Source organism: Gracilinanus agilis, chromosome 1 (genome assembly GCF_016433145.1).
Source record: "Gracilinanus agilis isolate LMUSP501 chromosome 1, AgileGrace, whole genome shotgun sequence".
Taxonomy (NCBI): domain Eukaryota; kingdom Metazoa; phylum Chordata; class Mammalia; order Didelphimorphia; family Didelphidae; genus Gracilinanus; species Gracilinanus agilis.
In genome coordinates, this window is record NC_058130.1 from 126,317,095 (window position 1) to 126,337,889 (window position 20,795).

The following is a 20,795-nucleotide window of genomic DNA, read 5'->3' on the forward strand; positions in this document are numbered from 1 at the left end:
GAACTAAAGACTCCCCACTGTCAGCTGATGACAACGCAGGGGGGTCTTGCTCAATTGTATTCCCAGTTAAGCAACTGCTCACAGACCCTTTTCCCTCTTTGCCCGTGTATTAACTTGGAATCTTTTTTTTTTCTGACTGCTAAATAATTTATTATGGCTAATCAAAGTAGTGGAAGAAGATGATGGGTAGAGGGAACAAGGGAAACCCTAATGATCTAAGCCCCAAAGTCCTTCCTCTTAAGTTTCAACCCAAAGGTTCTCCTTCCCCTTAAATCTGGTTTCTATCCTATTATTTAAATCATTGGTTCTCAAACTTTTTTGGCCTACCACTCCCTTTTCAGAAAAAAATATTACTTAGTGTCCCCTTCACATACTATCACTGCCCCCTTACAGTTATTCACTGCCCCCAAATGCACCTGTGGCCATCACCACTCCCCCTGGATCGCTGCAGCACCCACCAGGGGGCAGTGGTACCCACTTTGGGAATCACTGATCTAAATTATAATTATTTAAGGTAGGGTCCTTTGTAAGGGAAGGTGAGGACTGGGAGCTTGGGGGTCAGCTCCTGGTTTTGAGTCTGACTCCCCAAGGATCAAGTGATCTTGATCTTGTCAATGAACGTTGGTTGGTAGGATTAACAGGCTTTTGGGAATAACATGAGTCCAGGAAACCCTCAGGTTTGGCTCTTGAATGGTCAAAAGAGAAACCTTCTCTCCTTTCTTCCACCTTGAGCTTCTCAATCCTAAAGCCCCTCCTCCAGGAATCTCCCCCACAATCCTTTGCTTCCTCCAATCAATGCTTCTATCCTCTCAGCATGCAACATTCTCAGAAGAATTTTCTTTCCTCACAACCTGCCTTTACACTTCTGAGTCAGAGGACCTGGATTTTATCTTTGATGCTTACTACCTGTGTGACCTTGGATAAGTCACTTTTTTGGGATCTGGTTTCCTCTTCTAAAAAAAAAAAAAAAGAGAGTTGGACTAGATGGTCTCTGAGGACCCTTCCAGGTCCAGGTCTGTGATTCTATCTTTAGCTCCCTGTGAAATAATTTCTATTTACACTCTTCATGCTACAAAAGCCCAGAGAAGTAATCTGAAATGCTATTAAACCTGGCATCCTCATTTTGCCAGAGGCCACTGGCTGATGCTTAGATAACCAAATGTTCTTTCTCTTGCCTCCTATCACTGACTGTGAGTTTATTTATAGGGACTCTGAATAATAGTATCTTTCTCAGAAGACCTATCATCTGACTTGACCAATGAAGACCTAAGAGGAAGAGAGGGCAAGCTATATAGGCAACAAGCAGCACCACAGCACAACTGCCTTTAACTTCATTTGTAAGTCTGTCATGAACACTTCCACCAAAGGACAAGACCATTCTCTAAATGCAAAAGCATCTGGTATGGCAGAACACATCTGTAACTGGCGAGACCCAGAAAAGAACTAACAGACATCACTTTTTTTGGGAGTACCTGTAATCATGCTGGATATAATTAGGGGCAAGATGACAAGCTTCAGCATTCGCATTAAAATCTCTCCAGGAAAGGCAAAGTAGAACTTGTCCAGGTTTGATAGCTTGCTGTATTCTCGGACGAGGACTCCTACGGTGATTCCTAAAGGGGAGAGAAAATAAAGTTGAAAATAACATTGTTCAAACCTCCTTGGCATTTGTTCCCCAAAATTAAGATCAAAGAGAGATGAACAGAACCATATGAAAAGGGTCCAGAAAAACAGAATCATAGATTTAAAGCTAGGAGGACCAGGAAGGACACCAAGGAGGATTTCTACTATCTTTTTTCCAAAACCCTTACCTTCTGCCTTAGAATTGCACCAAGTATCAGCTCTATGGGAGGAGAGCAGTAAGGGCTAGGCAATGGGTAAAGTGACTTGCCAATGGTCTTATAGCTAGGAAAAGTCTGAGTCCATATTTGAACCCAGGTCTTCCTGACTCCAGGTCTGGCTCTCTATCGACTGAGCCATTTAATTGCCATGACCCTTATTGCTTTACAGTTTAACTCACTAAGATCCTCAAAGGTTAAGTGATTTCTCCGAAGAGCACACAGTGACAGAGTTTGGGTTTGAATCCAGTTCTTGTGACTACAAAGAAGCTCTCTTTCCTCTTATGTCCTGTTGCATTTCTTTTTGATATTCTCTCAAACTATTAGGAATAGAGATCAGGAATTTGCAAATAATCTCATTTTCTAAGATTTCTATTCTAGTCTATCCCACCCTATTGTTGTGGGAGAAATATGCCCAAGTTTGTAGCAGGGTCTCACCCCAAGAATGGGAGATTCAAACTCTGATCAACCCAGAAGTAAGAAAAGAATTTTATTTGAAGAAGAGGTTCAAAGAGTTATAATAGCCTTATAGCAGGTATATAGTCTGGAGGCTAACTGGATAGCCATGGGACTAATGGATTAGCCTAGGGGGTAATAGAGTAGCCTAATGGGTGATGGAATGGCAGCCCCAAATGTGAAGTAGTAACTCCATAGCCCTGGGCTGATGGATTAGCTTCTGAGTTGGTGGAATAACAGCTCTGGAGCTGGCGGAGTACCATTCCTGGAGCTGATGGAGTAGCCCAATAGGTAGTGGAGTAGCAGCCCCCAGGTGTGGAATAGCAACCCAAGACAGGAATCAGAGTTTATTTATTTATTTGGTATTTATAAGGGGTCTGGGAGCTCCCAGAGAAACCTGCACTTTTTCTCATTACAGCCAGAAAACCTTGGAAAATGGGTATGGCCAAATTCAGGTGGAGGGGTGTTTTGGGGTACATATCACCAGAAAGGGAATAAGGAACATGTGCAGATTTGGAAGCTCCTTCTAGAATGCCAGAGTCCCTGGTGCCCATGTCCCATATTCCTGTCATTGTCTACCTTGCCATCATTTGTCAATGTGGGAGAGGTCTCCCTGCCCTTCTGGAATGGGACCATGGGAGGGAAGGGATACAGCATGCCTCTAACAGTTCAGAACTAAGGTAAATAAAGAACAATATAAGTAATTAATAGAACAGAGCAATACAAAGCTGATGCCCAGTATAAAATATTACCAATCCAGTACAGGTGATTGATGATACAGAATGGGTAACTGATCAACAGTACAGATTCTGCAATTCATGCTTGACTAATGCTGAAACTACAGATTTTGCAGTTGATGTTTAACTAGTGCTCACTGATGAGAAATACAAGATTCCAGAGTATGAAGGTCCTGTTTCTGTTACTGCCCCTCACTGCCCAATGCCCATCTCCATCACTCTTTTATCCTATCCTACCTTCCCTACCCTTCCTTGCCCTATCCTATCCTAGCCTAACTTGTTCCTATTGATACAAAAATAAAACCATTCCTGCCCTAAAGGAGTTTATATTCTATTGGAGAAATACATTACCAAGGTAATCTAAGGAGGCAGACAGCGTTAATTAATGGCTAGGGAAAATCAGCAATCAAAATCTAACAGAAAATGGTAATGTTGCTTCTAGCCTAACAAACTAGATAAACCTGTGAATTTTAAACAAATAAAGGCTAGGAAATGGAACTTTTTTGTTATTGAGGAAACTTCCTCATTCCACTTTAAAAGAATTGTCTGGGAGCACCAAGAAGTTAAATGACTTGGCCAGGGCCACAATGCCAATATGTGTCAGAGGCCAGACTTGAACTCAGTTCTTCCTGGCTCTAAGATCAATTTTCAATCCACCAAGCTACACTGCTTCTCTCTAAAAAATTAGTAAAAAAGTCTTTATTTTATTATAAAATAAATGCAGTTATAAAAATGCAGGCATTAAATAATTCAACAATATAATTATTATTTATAAAATAATTTTAACTACAAAAATCATTTATAATAAAACAAATACTTATTTTGCAATGAAGTAACATTTATTGTATACTAAGATAATGAATATTGATAATTAAATGAAGACCCCCTCCCCTGTAAGTATAAATTTATATCAAGACAAAAGACATTTATTAAACATTCTCTATGTGGTAATTACTATGCTAAATGTGAATATAAGAAAGGCAAAAATAGTTCTTGCCCTCAAGGGGCTCAACATATAATTTAAAGTCATGTCCAATTCATTCCTTACTTTGTAAATTCCCAAGGAGTGAAATTCCATTGATTTTTATTGTTAGTCCTTCACTGTTATGCTGAGGGACCTCAGGGAAGAAAACCTTGGGTTCTAAAAAGCTATGTTACAGGAATAGAAGTTCTGGCAGTTCCTACAAAACTAGAAAAGCTCTGTCTTTTAGCATACTGCTCTCTTAGGCCCAGTCTAATCAAGTTTAGAGATACTCATCCTCAGAAAGTTGACCACCATGCCATGACCTTTTTTGGCCATACTACTCAAGAAACCATCTGTTAAGGTAGAGAAAGGGTTGGCAAAAGAAGTACTCACACCACGGAAAGCATGGAACTTTCAAGGTACCAGAGTATCATCTTAAAGAAGATTTGCTTTCTATGAAATGATTAAAAAATTCTATTAATCTTAGGATGTTAGATCTAGAAGGAGCCTTAGGTAATATCTAGTCTACCCTTCTGATTTAATAGAAGAGGAACCAAGTACAGAGAGGGAAAGACACAGGGGATAAAGTTTTTTACTAAGCATAAGGGAGAACTGGATTTGAATCTCACTTTAGACCTCTATTAGCTGCATGACTCTGGGTGAGACACGCTTTCTTTTGACTTCAGTATCTTCATCTATAAAATGGAGGTATTGGGCTTGATGGCCTCTAAGGTCCTTCTAACTCTAATCTATGATCACATGAAGTTTGAGAACTGGGTCTTAGGTATCTACACAGTCCTTTCCCCTTCACTTACACCTTTAGAAACAGTGGAGGGACTGTGGAAAGAACCCTGGAGTGGGTTCAAATCCTAGCTCTGATACTTGTTGTTTGTCATTTTCAAAGAGGGCCAGAGACATAAAGGGGTGATGTCTTGACTTGTGTTTAATTGGACTTAAGTGAGACAGAGTTGCACAAAATCATCAGCCTCACTCTCTCTTCAAGATTCATCCAAATCCAGTGGCAGGAGAAAAGACAGGATGACCAGGGATGCAGCAGATGACCATGGGACTCTTCAATGTCTGACCAAGCTCTAGGTCAGTGATTCCCAAAGTGGGTGTCACCGCCCAATGGTGGGTGCTGTAGCGATCCAGGGAGCGGTGATGGCCACAGGTGCATTTATCTTTCCTATTAATTGCTATTAAAATAAAAAATTAATTTCTAGAGAGCTAAGTAATATTTTTTCTGGAAAGGGGGCAGTAGGCCAAAAAAGTTTTGGAACCACTGCTCTAGGTGCTTCACAGAGGCTGCTTTGGCTGCCTTCGTGGCCTTTGGAACATATTGTTCTCAACAATCCCTTCTGCCAGGTGTTCTTCCCATGCTTGGGGTAGCCTGCCCCCAACTCACTGACTGCTTTGAAGCCTGTCAGTTACCCTCAACCTGGTTTAGCCCATCTGTGCATGGTATAGTTCCTTTGAGCCACAGGTGAGAGTTGGATGAGATGTGGACACCAAAGGTGGATGAATAGCCCTGAAAAAGGGTTTGGCATACTTTCACTCTAGAGATGCTAGTCCTCCTTGAACACCTCCTACACGTCTGCTCTGAACCTCCTTACCAGTGTGATCTTGGGCAAATCTTAACTCCCCTGGATCTAGGTTCTCTCCTCTGTAAAATAAAGGTGTGGGACCAGATGCTCTCTAAGATCCCTTTCATCTCTACATCTGTGTTCCTATCATTCTCTTGATTCCTCTATAAATGTCTTGGTGAAGCTGATAGCAGAGGGCTCCTCAAGAGGAAGATGGGGGATGTCTGTGTGAATAGATAAATCCTCAAAGTGCTCAGCTAAGCAGGCAGGGAGCCTGACTGCCTGATGCTACTCTGGTTTTATTACTTGTACTTTTGGTAATTGACTATATGCTGAAAAAGCACAGGAAAGCAGGGTAGTTAAAGCAGAATGTCTTTGGAGTTCCAGGACTTTAACAATGGGGCAGATCAAATGATAAGAGATCCAGGAGGTCAAATGCAATCCAGATAGCCTGGGTGACTCACCTGGCAGGCTAGATTGTTTATCAAGGAAGAGTTCCTCTTAACTTTGTTCTCCATGCACCCTGTTATCAGTTGTCTTTTTTTTTTTCATGAGAATAATAGATAATTATTGAAAGAAAGGGCATGAAAGGGAAGTCAAGGCTAGAATTTCTGAATCCTCAAGGAACATGACTGCATTGCAGCAGAATGAAGAGTAAAAGCATTGGTGAGGTGTGGGAAGCCAATAAGAGAATAGATAAAAATCTGAGACCCCTCTTTTGACACCTCTTATGATCCATACCTTTTCTTATTGGAAAAACATTATAGAGTTATTGGAAAGCTTTGAGTCCATAACCAGACCAGAAGCTACTGAGTTAACAATTTCTCTCCTTGATAATTAAGAAGCCTGAACCCTAAAAAATATATTACTTAGATAAGAACTGGAGCCAGACAATTTAGTCCAGACTATCTGACCAGGTGCAGATCTGTAAATCAAGGCAGAACGCAATTAGTAAACATCTCCATGAAATTTATTTCTGCTCCCAGAATTAAACCCCTACTAATTGGTGGTTGGAATTTGGCCCTTGTCCTTGCACCCATATCTCTACTTTCTAGACTTTAATGGATTGTGTATGATTTGTAACCCCTTCACAGCTGTTACTCTTTCTTTGTGTTCTTTGTTTGAAACCAGTATAAAATAAAGTCCAAATCCCATAGCGTTAGAGCAACATGGGCTAACCACTAGTCTGGTTGTTCTCATTTTCTTCCTCCTGCCTTAACAATCCTAAGCCACCAACGCCACTCAGGACCAAAAACCATATGGGGGCTAGCTCCCTATAGTGATGGATGTTTAAAAGGGACTTTAGACAGGTAGTCCACTGTCCCCATTTCACAGATGGGGAAACAGAATCTGAGAGTAGTGAAGATTAAATTCACAAAGGCAGGAAGTAGAAGAGATAGGATGTGAACCTAGGTCCCTAGGCTTCAATAACTGATGTTGAGAAAGTAGACACAGGACAAAAAAGTAGCTGAAAAATTCTAAAGTCAGGGGTTTAAGGCAGAAGAAGATTTAGGGGAGATATGATAGCTCTGTAGGTGTTTGAAGAGGGGTAATAATATATAACATTTATATAGTGCTTTAAGGTTTGCTAAGTGCTTTATATTTGTTAAGTAGTGTCATCCACACAGCTGTGCTATGAGGCAAGTGCTGTTTTCATTTTACAAATTTGGAAAGTTAAGTGACTTGCTCAGGGACACACATCTGATGCAAGATTCAATCTCATGTCTTCCTGACAAGTTCCCCTGCTCTGTCTGCTATATCATCAAGCTGCCATTTGGACTTCTTTTTTTTTTTTGGCTGTAGTAGAACAGAACTTTGAGCAATGGGTTGAAAGAGACAAATTTAGGTTTGATTTCAGGAACAACAAAATTCTTAACAATTAGAACTATCTATAAAGTCTTGGGAAGTGGTGGATTCTCACTCTTTAAGCAAAGAGTAGATTGTTGTTGTTGAGTTGTTTCAGTTGTCATCCCATTTTGGAGTTTTCTTGGCAAAGATACTGGAACAGCTTGCCTTTTCCTTCTCCAGCTCATTTTATAGGTGAGGGACTGAGGCAAATAGGAATAAGTGACTTGCTCAGGATCACACAGTTAGTAAGTGTCTGGGGCCAGATTTCAAGTCAAGAAGATGTCTGATTCCAAACCCAGTGCTCTATTCACTGTGCTACCTAGCTGCCTCCAAAAAGGGTGGCTAGACCACTCATCAGATCAATTATAGAGAAGTCTAAACATTAAGGGTTCTTAATCTGGGGACCATGACTTTTTTAAATGTTGGTAACATAATGTCAATATAATTTATTTCCTTTCTAATTCTGTATATTTTTATTTTATTCATTTAAAAACATTATTCTGAAAAAAAGGATGACAGGCCTCAACAGACTGCCAAAGGAGTTCATCACCAGCAAAAAGTTAAGAACTGCCATATAGGATTATTTTGTTAATTATATAAGATTATTTTGGAATATAGGTTAGATTAAAAGGCCTCTGAGGTCTTTTCCAATTCTCCAATTCTAATTCTCTGAGCCTGATAGGTTATGTTCCTCCCTTATTAAGTGTATATGCAAATACAAGCTCCCAAAGAACTGCATCAGGGCAGGATGTACAATGAAGACAAGATAATTGAGAATAAGGCCATATCCAGGGGCAAGTTCAAGCCCAGGACTCTACTTAGGGGCAAGAAAACCAACTGAGCCCTTCTAGAGCTACCCACAGGAGATAGAAAAGGTTGAATAATTTCCATAATGTAATTTCCGAATTCTGAATTCTTTGCATAATTAGGACTGTTTTTTTAATGATGTTTGGTACATAGAAAAAGCCTAACAAATGCTTGTGGACTGGCCAACTATCTGTCAGACTGCCCAGTGTATCAAGAATAGTAAAAATCACAGCAGCTTCCTAAGACTATTTCACTCTCAATAATGACCAGCACCTGATTTCTTTGTTGTTGTTGTTTTCATCCCAAAAGGAATAAGGAAAATAGAGCAGTCAACCTGAAAATACATGACTTCAACCTGTTTGCCTCAATTTCCTCATCTGTAAAATGAACTAGAAAAAGATATGGTAAATCATTCCAGTATCTTTGTGCAGAAAACCCCAAATAGGGTCATGAAGAGTCAGAAACAACTGAAAAGACTGAACAACAAAGGATGCTCAGTTCTTTTCATTTAGGCTCAAGGTTGAGAAAAAAATCACAACTTGGGGATTTGGGAGCCTAGAGGACTAGGGCAGGGGCAGAGGGTGGGGAAGACACTCTGAAGATATGCATAGAAATAGGGAAAATGAGTTGAAAGTAAGTTGCTATCAACCAATAAATAAATTCATCAAATTTTTTAGAGGGCTGTATTCTTTACATTTTTTTCTGACCATCATTGGTGGCGCTGGATCATAACTTCTTGGTGGGCTAAAAATTATCTCTCCAACTCAGATTTTACTTTTTTTTCTTATGTTCTTTTTTTAAGCTCTTATCTTCTGTCTTAGAGTTGATATTAAGCATAGATTCCAAAGCAGAGAGTGGTAAGGGCTCCAGTGATGGGCAAACTTTTTAAAGAGGGGGCCAAAGGAAAGGAAATGCTCATCTGTCAGTCTGTTTCTAAGGCAACTCTTTTGAAGTTTCATTGTATTGTATCCTACTCATTGTATTTGTCAGATTAGGAATAATGTCATGCAGAAGGATAGAACATTTCAGGGGGCCACATCTGGCCCACGGGCTATAGTTTGCCCATCACTGGTAGGCAATTGTGACTTGCCCAGAGTCATACCAATTTAGATTTTTCTAGAGCACTTGGTCTAAACCTTTCATTTGTCCCTATTACATTCATCCTTGTAGCATATTTATTTGTGTATATGTTGTATCCCCTGTATGATACTGTAAACCTCTGGATGAGAAGAGTTGGGTCAGTTTTTCATCTTTGAGGGGGCCAAGAGGGGAAGGAAATAATAATTTATATGGCACCTACTACTCCAGGTACTGTGTTAAGTGATTTTTATAAGAATTATCTCAGCTAATCCTCACAACAACCTTTCAAAGTAGATTTATTATTATCTTCATTGTACTGAGTAAAATAGCATTTAAATAACTTGCTTGGAGTCACACAGCTAGTTTCTGAGGTAAGATTTTTAACACAGGTTTTCTTGATTCCAGGTCTAGCACTGTGTCCACCATCTTTCACTTAAATGCTTTTTGAATCAGATGGTATAATGAAAAGATCATTGAATTTTGAATCAAAAGACATGAGTTTAATCTCTGGCTTTGCTGTTTACTCTTTTTGGGATGCTGGCCAAATCACTTCCCCCAACAACAATACTAATAGTCACGGGAAAAAATTCTCTGGATCAATAATGTCTTCAGATGGACTTTAAAATAGTTTCCCTTGTCCAATGATTCTTAAATCATCAAGAATATCAGAAAAGTTAGAGCTTGAAGATTTAGGCAATATTTAATCCATTTGAACGGATGAGACTTGAAGTGGAAAAATGATATACCTGAAATCCGTATAGGTGATGGTTGTTGTTCAGTTGTTTCAATCATGTCAGACCCTTTGTGATACAATTTGGAGTTTTCTTGCTAAAGAGATTGAGTGGTTTGTCATTTTCTTCTCCAGATCATTTTACAGATGAGGATCTGAGACAAACAGGGTTAAGTGACGTACTCAGGGTCACACAGCTAGTAAGTGTCGGTGGCTAGATTTGAACTGAGGAAGAGGAGTCTTCTTGTCTCTGAACTGGCACTCTCTCCATTGTGCCACCTAGCTGCCCCAGTCATATAAGTAGTAAGTGGCAAAAATTAGGATTTGAACCTAGGTCTTCTGGCTCCAAATGTAGAGTTCTTTTGCAATATGCCACATTTCCTCCATGTACTGAAATTTTAAAAATGTATTTTGTGAACTTTTGCTTTGGCCACTGGATTTGAAAAGCACTTTCATCTATATTCTCTTTTGTGCAGACAGAAACAGATGCCCCTCTGGTTTTAATCTCCATCAAGTGAGACTCAGCTATCTTTTCTGGTGTCTGCAGCTAACTGGGTTCTAGATTAGCTACAGGACAAGGAAGCTTTCTCTATGGTATTTTATAAACTACAAGTTCAGTTAAAACAAAGTCATAAAGCAGCCAGGAGAACTGAGTTCTTATTCAGCATAGTGATTTTTTTATTTTTGGGGAATGAAGATAAGCACTACTGACTTAAAAGGAGGTGTCACTTGACACAAGAACAATGGCTGTAGTTCAACATGCCCACTTTAGTTCAGAAAATAGATATTAGCTGGAAGAAGAAGTGAAAGACTGCCTACATAGCATTCCATTGCTGTCCTCTGGGATGATGACTTTTATTACTATTTTCTAAATATTAGCAACTATTCTGAATACCATTACACCAAGTTTTTGTTGTCCTTCAGTCATGTCTGATTCTTTGTGGTCCCATTTGGGGTTTTCTTGACAAAGATCCTTCTACAACTCATTTTACAGATAAGAAAACTGAGGTAAACAGGGTTCAGTGACTTGCCAGATAAGACATATCCGAGGCTAGATTTGAACCCAGCTCTTCCTGACTCTTAAACTGGACACTCTGTCCACTAAGCCACTAGCTGCCCATTACTCTCAGTAATGATATTATTACTTTCCACAAAGAAGACACTCATACTCTTTACACAGAAGACTCATACAGTATTTGGGTAGCTAAATGTATGTATTCTTGTTCCATTTGTACAAGCTATTACAAGCTATGTATTATAGTAAAGAGATTCCTGACTTTGGAAGCATAGTAGAAAGATCCCTGGATTCAGACTCAGGAGATCTATGAGTCCTGGCTCCAATACTGTGTGACTGTAGCTGTGTGACTACTACTGAGTTACATTGTCTCTGAACCTTAATTTCCTCCATCTATAACCTTGCAATAATACATACACACACACACACACACACACACACACACACACACATATACTATCTGTCTCAGAGTTGTTGTGAGATCAATACTTTGTAAACCTATATAAATCTCAGCTGTTATTATCCTTCTTACAGATTGTTAACCCTCCATATGTTCCTATTTCATGTGATTTTCATCTTTCTCCTTTTATGAATATTTCATTTTCATTATCATTGAGTGATAATCCACTCAATTTGGATGGTTCCTTTAATATCCAGACTGAGGGCATTAATGTAGCATCCACTGCCTTGCTTTATTTCACTACACATCTAGGTCACTTCCTTTTATGGTTGTGCTATTTTTATTAACCATCAAGCTGATTTTTTTAAATGCTGCCATGTTTTCTGGATAATTGAATATAGTGTTTGCAGAGATGAGCTAATTTGCCTTTTCTGATTTCAAAGTTAGGATGAACTGCAGCCTTCCCAGGGCCCACATTGCTCCAAAGTGGTAAGCAGGGTAATGGTAATAATAAAAAGCATTGACTTCCATGTATGAAGATGTTTACCAACAATGGTTAAGTCATCTTGTATAGTGGAGAGAGAGCCAGTCTTTGATTTAGGAGGGCCTCTGGCCTCTGACACATATGACTCAGTGCTCCCAGGCAACTCTCTAAGAATGTAAAGTTGCAGACCAGCGGCAGGTTAGTTGGGGATCTCTGTTAGGTAAAGAGGGTGTGTACACAGAGACTTACCCACAATGATAAATTTTATTCTTACATTTTTCCCCAAAACTCTTACTTTCCATCTTGGAATCAATACTGCATATTGTTTCCAAGACAGAAGAGCTGTAAGGGCTAGGCAGTGGGGATTTCGTGATTTACCCAGGGTCACATAGCTAGAAAGTGTCTGAGGCCAAATTTGAACCCAAGACCTCCTATCTTTAGGCTTGGCTCTCAATCCACTGAACCACCCAGCTTCCTCTTCCCACAATGATAAATTCATATGCCTAGACTAGCAGTAACGATGGGCTGGCCAACTACCTTCTTGGACTGTACCCCTGGTTTAGTTTGGTCTTTTATCCTAGGATAAAGACCTTCTCTGAGCTAAAATAGCAAATAAAATAGCAAATAGCAAAATAGGGTTAAAGATTTATTATTATAATCCTCCCAAAAAGACTTATTTTCTTCAAGTCTTTTCAATAGCTCTGGTGAGGTAAGTCATAAAATCTTATTAAAAAATAAGGAAAACAAAGATTATAGATTTAAATGGACTTTTCCAATATAACACAGGTATTAAGCAGCAGAAGTGGGATTTGAACTTATCTATCTAAAGATCTATCTAAAATCTATCTAAAGTCTCAAGCTCTTTCCACCTGACCTCCACACACTCAGGACTTTTGTGAGGAGACGATGGGGTCAGTTCCTCTCTGAGGCTTGACTACACTACTAAGTGACTCTCCAAGAGATTGAGCCTACCTAAGTTCATGTTTTATTGAAGTAAAAGCTGACCCTTCTAGCATTCTCTCAACCAGAATTTGTTATTTCCATTTGACAATTGACATTTATAATTATGGGTGAGGCACTCTAAGAACATTTGAATCAGAGATTTTAATGAATTTCTGCTCTTTGAAAATTACTACTCTATCTTGAATATGTATAAAATGGTAGCTGTCAACTTGCATGCTTGATATGAACTTCTTGATCTAGCCACATTAACAATGACTATACTAGAAAGACATTGGGATGGATTATGACACAACTTGGTGGAGTCATTAGACTTGGCTTTGGGTACTGGTTCTGCCACTGGGTAGCTGTATGATCATAGGTTAATCATCTTACCTTTTTGAGCTTTAAATGTGCTCTTAAAATGGAAGTAATAACATTTATCCTATCTCACAGTGTTGTTAGAGGGACCAAAAGACAGTGTTAATAGGAGATAAGGACTACACTGATGATTTCAATGATATAAAGAATTTGTGGACAAGGGAACTCCTAATGCAGGTCAGCACCTACTTGGCAATTTATAGTCAGTCTTGGAGAGTTTCTTAGAGCAGAGGTAGCTGACACATTAAAATGTTATTGGGAAATAGTTTTAAAATAAATAAAAATATAATAGAACATAGAATAATGTTAATGTGTGGTTTTCTAAACCAATATATGGCCTGCAGGCATCCTTATGGACCATTTGGTGTGATTTAGGGTGTTTTTCTCTAATCCTCACCCCGTCTTTATTTGAGTTTCATACCACTGGGCTAGAACTAAGAGACTAAGAGCTGTCCATGTCTGAGGTCTTGAGGTCTGAGGTCTTGAATAAAGGTCTTTCTGGCTTGGAGAAAGTTCTCTGTCCACTAGTTCCGATGCTTCTCATTGCATTAATAAGGGTTACAAAATGATTTAAAGCACCATGTAAATGTATAATAGTGGTTATTATCACTTTAGGCACATAGGAGAATCTCCTTTTTTCTACTTCATTCCAAATATAAACAGTGCCAAAACAAAACAAGACTTATCATCCACTTGCTACTACTTTTTAATTGTGTGTCCCACAGAAATTGCATCTAAGTTAAACTTTTAATCCAAGAAGGCTTAATATGTAACTAAGAATGTGACTTGATGCATTAACTTGTCTTTTCTGTGTGAGCCCAAATCAATTTAATCATAAAATATTCCATTTTTAAATCTAATTGAAATCTTATACACAACTATGTAGGAGGCAGCCAAGTGACTCAGTGGACAGAACATTAGGCTGAAGCCAGAAGACCTGAGTAGAAATCTGGCCTCAAACACTTACTAGCTCTGTGACCCTGGGCAAGTCACTTAACCTCCATTTGCCTTTATCCACTGAAGAAGGAAATGGCAAATGATTCCAGTATCTTTGCCAAGAAAATCCCAAATGGGGTTATGAAGAGTCAGACATGATTGAAAAAATGACCGAACAACAACAAAACTGTGCAAGTGTACCATGCTCTTAGGACTATAAGCAAAACAACTTTATTGTGCCAATGTACCCTATGACAACATACATTAAGACATCAAAAGCAGAATTTTGTTTTGTGGCAGAATTCTGGAGAAGGTCATTTGCTAGTAAAACAGCTTTTTGTTCTTAAGTTGTTTCATGTCTGACTCTCTGTGACCTCATTTGGGGTTTTCTTGGCAAAGATACTAGAGCAATTTGTCATTTCCTTCTCCAGCTCATTTTACAGATGAGAAACGGAGGCAAACAGGTTTAAGAGACTTGCCCAGGGTCACACAGCTAGTAAGTGTCTGAGGCCAGATTAGAACTCAGGCATTACTGAATCAATCCTTAGTGCTCTATTCATTGTGAAACCTAGCTTCTCTAATGGTTATTTGTAAAATTGCAATTTGTATTTAATTTGCCAAATCAAATGTTGCAATGAGCAGCATTTCAAATCCAGGGTCTTACAAACAAGTAATCACATCCAAACCTCCCCCGCAAAATGAAAATTGGTCACAAGCTCTTGAAGATTTCAAATCTGAGATCATGAGAAAGATGGTAGAGATGTGGCAAGAAAAGTGGGAAATAGCTCAAAAGGAAATTAACCGTTTAAAAGACAGAAACTCCCAATTGGAGAAAAATGACCCCAAATAAAATCCAGGGTCTTGGATGACTGCCAAGTTTGGTGGGAATTTTGGGGGGGAAGATAAGGTTAGGAGGGGACAAGAGCTGAATGATTCATATCTCATATCTGCCTCGTATTTTAAAGTGGCTTCCTGACCAACAATTCTGCAAGGTAGAAATAACTGTCCCTATTTTGGAGATGAGGAAACTGAGGCCTCCAGAAAGGTGAAATAATATTTCTCTAGTCACACAATTAGTAAGGGCTGGATCTTGAACTCAGATCTTCTGACTCCAAATCCATTGTTCTTTTTGTAACAATAGGCTTCCTCCTTGGTCCAACAGAATTTTATCTGGTAGAACCAGGGATGGCATCATGGCCTTAAACAAATATTCAAGTGAAAACAGCCCTCTAATTTCTGAATTTTTGTTTCCTTTTGTCATCTTGTGCTATGGCCCAGACGTACACAGGGTTCCCTATAGGCATTTGAAATAGTTGTATGATATACTCCTCCAGGTATAGTTAACTTCGCTTCAGCTTGATCCCTTTGTAATTGCTTTTTCTTCCTTGTTATAATCTGGCTTATTATAAGGCATAATTGGTATCCCTGCAATAATCCTGCAAATGTAAAGAAAGGAAATATTGGTACTAATTTTAGAATATCCAATATAGTGAGATATAATATCTCACTAGTGGTTGTTGGCCAAGGCAAGTGCTGGAGAGAATAGGGAACATCTTATTTTATCAGTGGAGCCATAGTCTCAACTACCATGGTTCTTTTTAAAATTTTTTGGCTTGCCAAGATATTATAAGTAAATAATAGCTGGTATGTTGAACCCCAAACTATTACTGATAAGCTGTTATAAGTAACTAAAGTTGTCAAAGTTAAACTATTGCAGGAGGTGGATGGAAAGCCAGAAGCAGTTTAATCCAACTCTAATTTATTATGGAGGAGTGGTATGGATAGGAAAACAGGAGGCAGGAAATAGGATAGTAATACGATAGGGAATTTATTAACCTTATTCTAATATATCTAACTAACCCCCCTCCCCAAATCTAAACTGCTGTGTTTTCAGCTTCTTCTTGAACACCAAGGTAGACCTCCTTAAACTATTCTTAACTATCTTAAAATATTCTCTATCTAACTAAACCTATTCTAACTTAAAAAATCTTCTTTAACCTCCTTTAATTAACATAAATGATCAAACTATCAGAATAACTGACAGAATCTCCTGGCAGTGAGAAACTGATGCAGGGCCTTCTTCCAAGTTAGAGAGAGAAGAAAGAGCCTCTCTCTGGCAGCTCCTTCTCCCTCCAGGAACTGGGGAGGGAAAAAAACTCTTCAGTGAATAACACTCTCTTTTTCAACTCTCAACTCTCAAAGTAATATATAATCTTCTATTAACTCTAATGGCCATCAACTGTCAGAGCAAGAGAGCTCAAAACAGCTACCCCTGTTCCCTGAGACTGCCAGAGAAACACAGAACCCAGAATTCTCTCTTCACTGGGTTTTATGCTTTTCCCTTAAAGGGCTGTCGGCCAGCTCTCTCTGTTCCTCCCTCTTAAAGGGGACAGCATAAAAGCCCCAAACCCTTTATCTGACCTAAAATCCTTGCTTCTAATGAGACAGGGTAAACCAAATAAAATCCTTATCACAACAGTTTTCAAGTTTCCTCCTGAAAATCAAGGGGATTTTACTAATGATCCTGAATATCCTTCACTTCTATAATTCAATGAGTTTCTGAGAACATAAGGAGAAGAATACTTATTGTCTAACCCAAGATGCTTTACTTTTTCCATGTCATGGATTCCATTGGATGGTCTGATGAAACCTATGGATCCTTTCTAAGAAAAATGTCTTTAAATGTATAGAATAAAATATATAGGATTACACACTAATTATACTGAAATAGACATTATTTTTTTCCATTCCCATTCATAGACTACCCCCAGCCCTCAAAATTATCTATTATCTTGCCATGAATCCTAGTTTAAAGATCCCCGGTGTAGGCTATAATATAGAGTTAGATAATCTATTGAGCTAATCCATCAATATATGTGTCTTGGCCAGGCTAGGTCCAGAATTGAATAGGAGTTAGAAAATAGGTTATATTTTGTTTGGCAACTTACAGTGTTTTCAATGATGACAAGCTATTTACTGATAAAAAAAAAAATTCCGGGGCAGCTGGGTAGCTCAGTGGATTGAGAGTCAGGCCTAGAGATGGGAGGTCCTAGGTTCAAATCCGGTCTCAGACACTTCCCAGCTGTGTGACCCTGGGCAAGTCACTTGACCCCCATTGCCCACCCTTAACACTTTTCCACCTAGGAGCCAATACACAGAAGTTAAAATCCCATCCTTTAACAGCAATATTCTTCTGGGAATGTAACAAATGATGAAATATCACAATTTCCAAAGAATCAAAACTAAAGGTAGTTCCAAGGATAATGGAAAGGCAGGGAGGGGTGAAAATAGATTGCCTTCTGGTTAGCAATGGTGACTTGTGCACAAGGAGTAGTATAAAATGTGTCATCAAGAAAACATGTAATTGAAAATGGGACTGGGTTCATACTGAATGAGAGGCAAAATGAATTGATAGCTTCAGCTCTGTACTGATAACCATTCAATGTTATGGACCTAGAGGAAGACCTCCAGCATGGTGGTAGATTCATGGAGTCAAACATTTTGAAGCACAACGGACCTTAGAGACTGTCTAGCATCTAGTGGTACAGTGAATAGAATACTTGGTTTCGAATCAGGAAAACTCATCTTCCTGAGTTAAAATCTAACCTCAGACCCTTATTAGTTGTGTGATCCTGGGCAAGTCACTTAACCTCTGTGTGCCTAGGTTTCCTCATCTGTCAAGTGGAGATAATAGCATCTTTCTCCCAGGGTTGTTACGAGGATCAAATGAGATAATAATAGTATAGCACTTAGCACAGTCCCTGACACATAGTAGGTGCTATATAAATGTTAGTTATCATAAATATGATTATTATTATGAGGAACTGAGGTTTAAAGAGAAGAGGTAATTTGCCCAAAGTCACAGAGATAGGAGGTAGAAGAATAGATCCTCTTTGCAGGATTTATAGGATAGATCAAAACTGCATAGAGATAAAAGATATGCTATAAGTTAATGATTTGAATCATTGGAGGAAGTATCACATCACTGAATTTATGGATCAGTTGAAGTATATGAAACTGTCAATCAATTCATATTCCCTAGAATATATCTATATATTATAAGAGTTTTATATAATACAATATAATAAATCAATATTGCAATTCAATTTAAAAATTCTATTATGTGCTTATTAAATGCAAGACACTAGGTTGGATACTAGGTATACAAAGACAATTACACAGAAGTATCTTTCCTCAAGGAGTTTATACAGAAGATTTGTGGGCTAGCTAGTGGATAGAGCTCTGTAACTGGAGTCAGTTAGGAGAGAGAAATATATATATATATATATATATAGAGAGAGAGAGAGACAGACAGAGAGACAGACAGACAGACAGACAGCCACACAGCCAGACAGAGACAGAGACAGAAGACAGACAGAGATAGAGATAGATACAAAAAAGAGACAAAGACCCAGAAAGAGAGATTGAAAGAGACAGAGAGAGGACAGAGACAGACGGAGACTGAGAGAGACTGGGAGAGAAGTGATAATCAGTAGGACAAGCTCCTAAAGGAGATGAGAGGGAGAGAGTGCAAGAGTATAATTTGAGAAGTTGGCCTTGTTAGGGAGAAGGATCTTTTCCTTCTTTGAAAGTGGAGCAAATTAGTTGCTTCCAGTTTCTTAGACATTTAGGTTCTTCTTTGTGTTTTGAGATGTTTATGACTGTTGACAGAATTTTTAAAAATTCAATTAAAAATGAACTGGAGAAAAGAAAAAAGATGGTTAAGATGTAGCTAGGATTTGAGTTGCTAATGAATGGAAATGAAAGAGCTCCTTATGGATGTCCTCAATCTTTCAAGAAAAACAAGATCAGACACTGTGAGGAGTATGATAGGGAAGTAATTAGATCAAAAATGGTTTTTTTATGCAGTGGTGAAGGTCTAGATGAGATAAGATAACATGAATTTGTGGTTGACTGTCACCATAGTATTATGACATCATCCAGCAGCATCTTGGCCATTGAGGGGTAGAAGCTTTAAATTATCATGGCTGGGGGTGACTTAGGGATGAAGAATAGCAGGACATTAACACTGGAGGGAAAAGTGAGCAGATTGAAAGATCAAGAAGAATGTCTTTGTTGAGTTGGTAAATAGGGTCAAGCTTAGGAAAGGAAGGAAAGAAGGTCAGAATATTAATGGTGCATTTGTAACAGAGAGAGAGATTGGGATCTGAGGTAATGCTGAGAATGAAGACCAGGTTTTAGGAAAGTGCAATTACATAGATGGAAAGACAAGAGACCATGATTAAAGAAGAGAATTTCAGATTTCAAGCCAATGGAAGTGGAACAGTTTTTGGGAAATGGTGAGGGCTAAGGCTCATTCATTCCTCTGTGTTTCTAGAGTAGAACAATGAGAGAAAGAGGTCATGGGAGTTGAGGAGATTGAAGAAATGGAAGGCCAAGGTGTTAAGAGGTAAGCAACTTAATTTCTGGTCATCAAGAATGAGGTCAAAGGGTGTGGATATTAAGAATGTATGACATACAAGAGTCTCTGAGACTATCTTTCTATCTTTGAGTGCTTTCCAAACCCTTCTCTATCCTTTAAATCCCAATTTCAAATTTCAATTTCAAATGCTACCTCTTCCATGATGACTTTCCTGTATATCCCTAACTGGGACACAACTATTTTGCTTACAACTCTAATGCATGCATTATGTGACACTGCTTTTTATGGCATGTACATATCATATACCTGGAGTAAGCTTTTTGGGAACAGGGACTGTGTTTTAATTTTTTTATCTTCTTCACCTAGTGTTGGTTCAATGTATCCAGAAGGTATAAACTACTTATTTGTGGAGTAAATAGTTTTTTTTTGTCTTACATTTTGGTTATTTGACAATGTGATGAGATTGGGGATGAGGGGAGAAAAATATTCTCATGCTAGCAGCATGGCAAACTACCAAAGGAATGGCATTATGTTCAAATTTCCAATTGCTTAGATAAGTATGGGCTTATTCGTTTTTAATTTCTCACCATCTGGAGGTGAAGATTTGACAACTCAAGGAAAGCCAGACTTGTTTATTAACAGCTCAGGGGAGATGGATCAATTTTTTAAGAAGCTGTGATTCTAGATTTATAGTCCTTAGTCTATCAAGGATAACATCAAAAGCCTCTCTAAATTACATTCCCCCAAAGAAGGAATGCAAATGGAAACACCATCAACATAGAGACAAGCATTTTTATAATACAGAAACAGAACTGCTGGCCTAGGACAAGATATTTATTGAGTACCTACTATGTGCAGGGTACTGTGAGTTTTACAAGGAAGTCTATAGTCTAGGCTCTGCCTTTAGGGATATATAAAGAGGGGTTACTGTTATCTAGCACTCATTAAGTCCCTATTATATTTCAGGCAAGAAACTTATAGCCTGACAGGAAAGGTACAACAGAAAAGCCCTGGTTTTCAAAATGGTCTGGTGAGAATCCCTATTCTATTATTTCATAGAAATAGGCTTGGAAGAGATTCCAAGATCATCTGGTCTAACTCCATTAGCAGATAAATAAGCTGAGGCCCATAATTTTTTTTTTTAATCAACAAATGCTTATTTTACACTTACTATAGTAGGTTCTGGGGATACAATGACAAAAATGAAATAGTTC

At 38.6% G+C, this 20,795-nt stretch overlaps 1 protein-coding gene across 1 annotated transcript in view; it reads right to left on the reverse strand.

Moving 5' to 3' along the window:
* SLC1A1 (solute carrier family 1 member 1) overlaps nucleotides 1–20,795 on the reverse strand; it is a 98,242-nt gene that overhangs the window by 47,108 nt on the left and 30,339 nt on the right. The window contains exon 2 of the mRNA XM_044656707.1: nucleotides 1,473–1,613. Coding sequence (XP_044512642.1) covers nucleotides 1,473–1,613 — 141 coding nt within the window. The remainder of the gene's footprint in view (nucleotides 1–1,472; nucleotides 1,614–20,795) is intronic.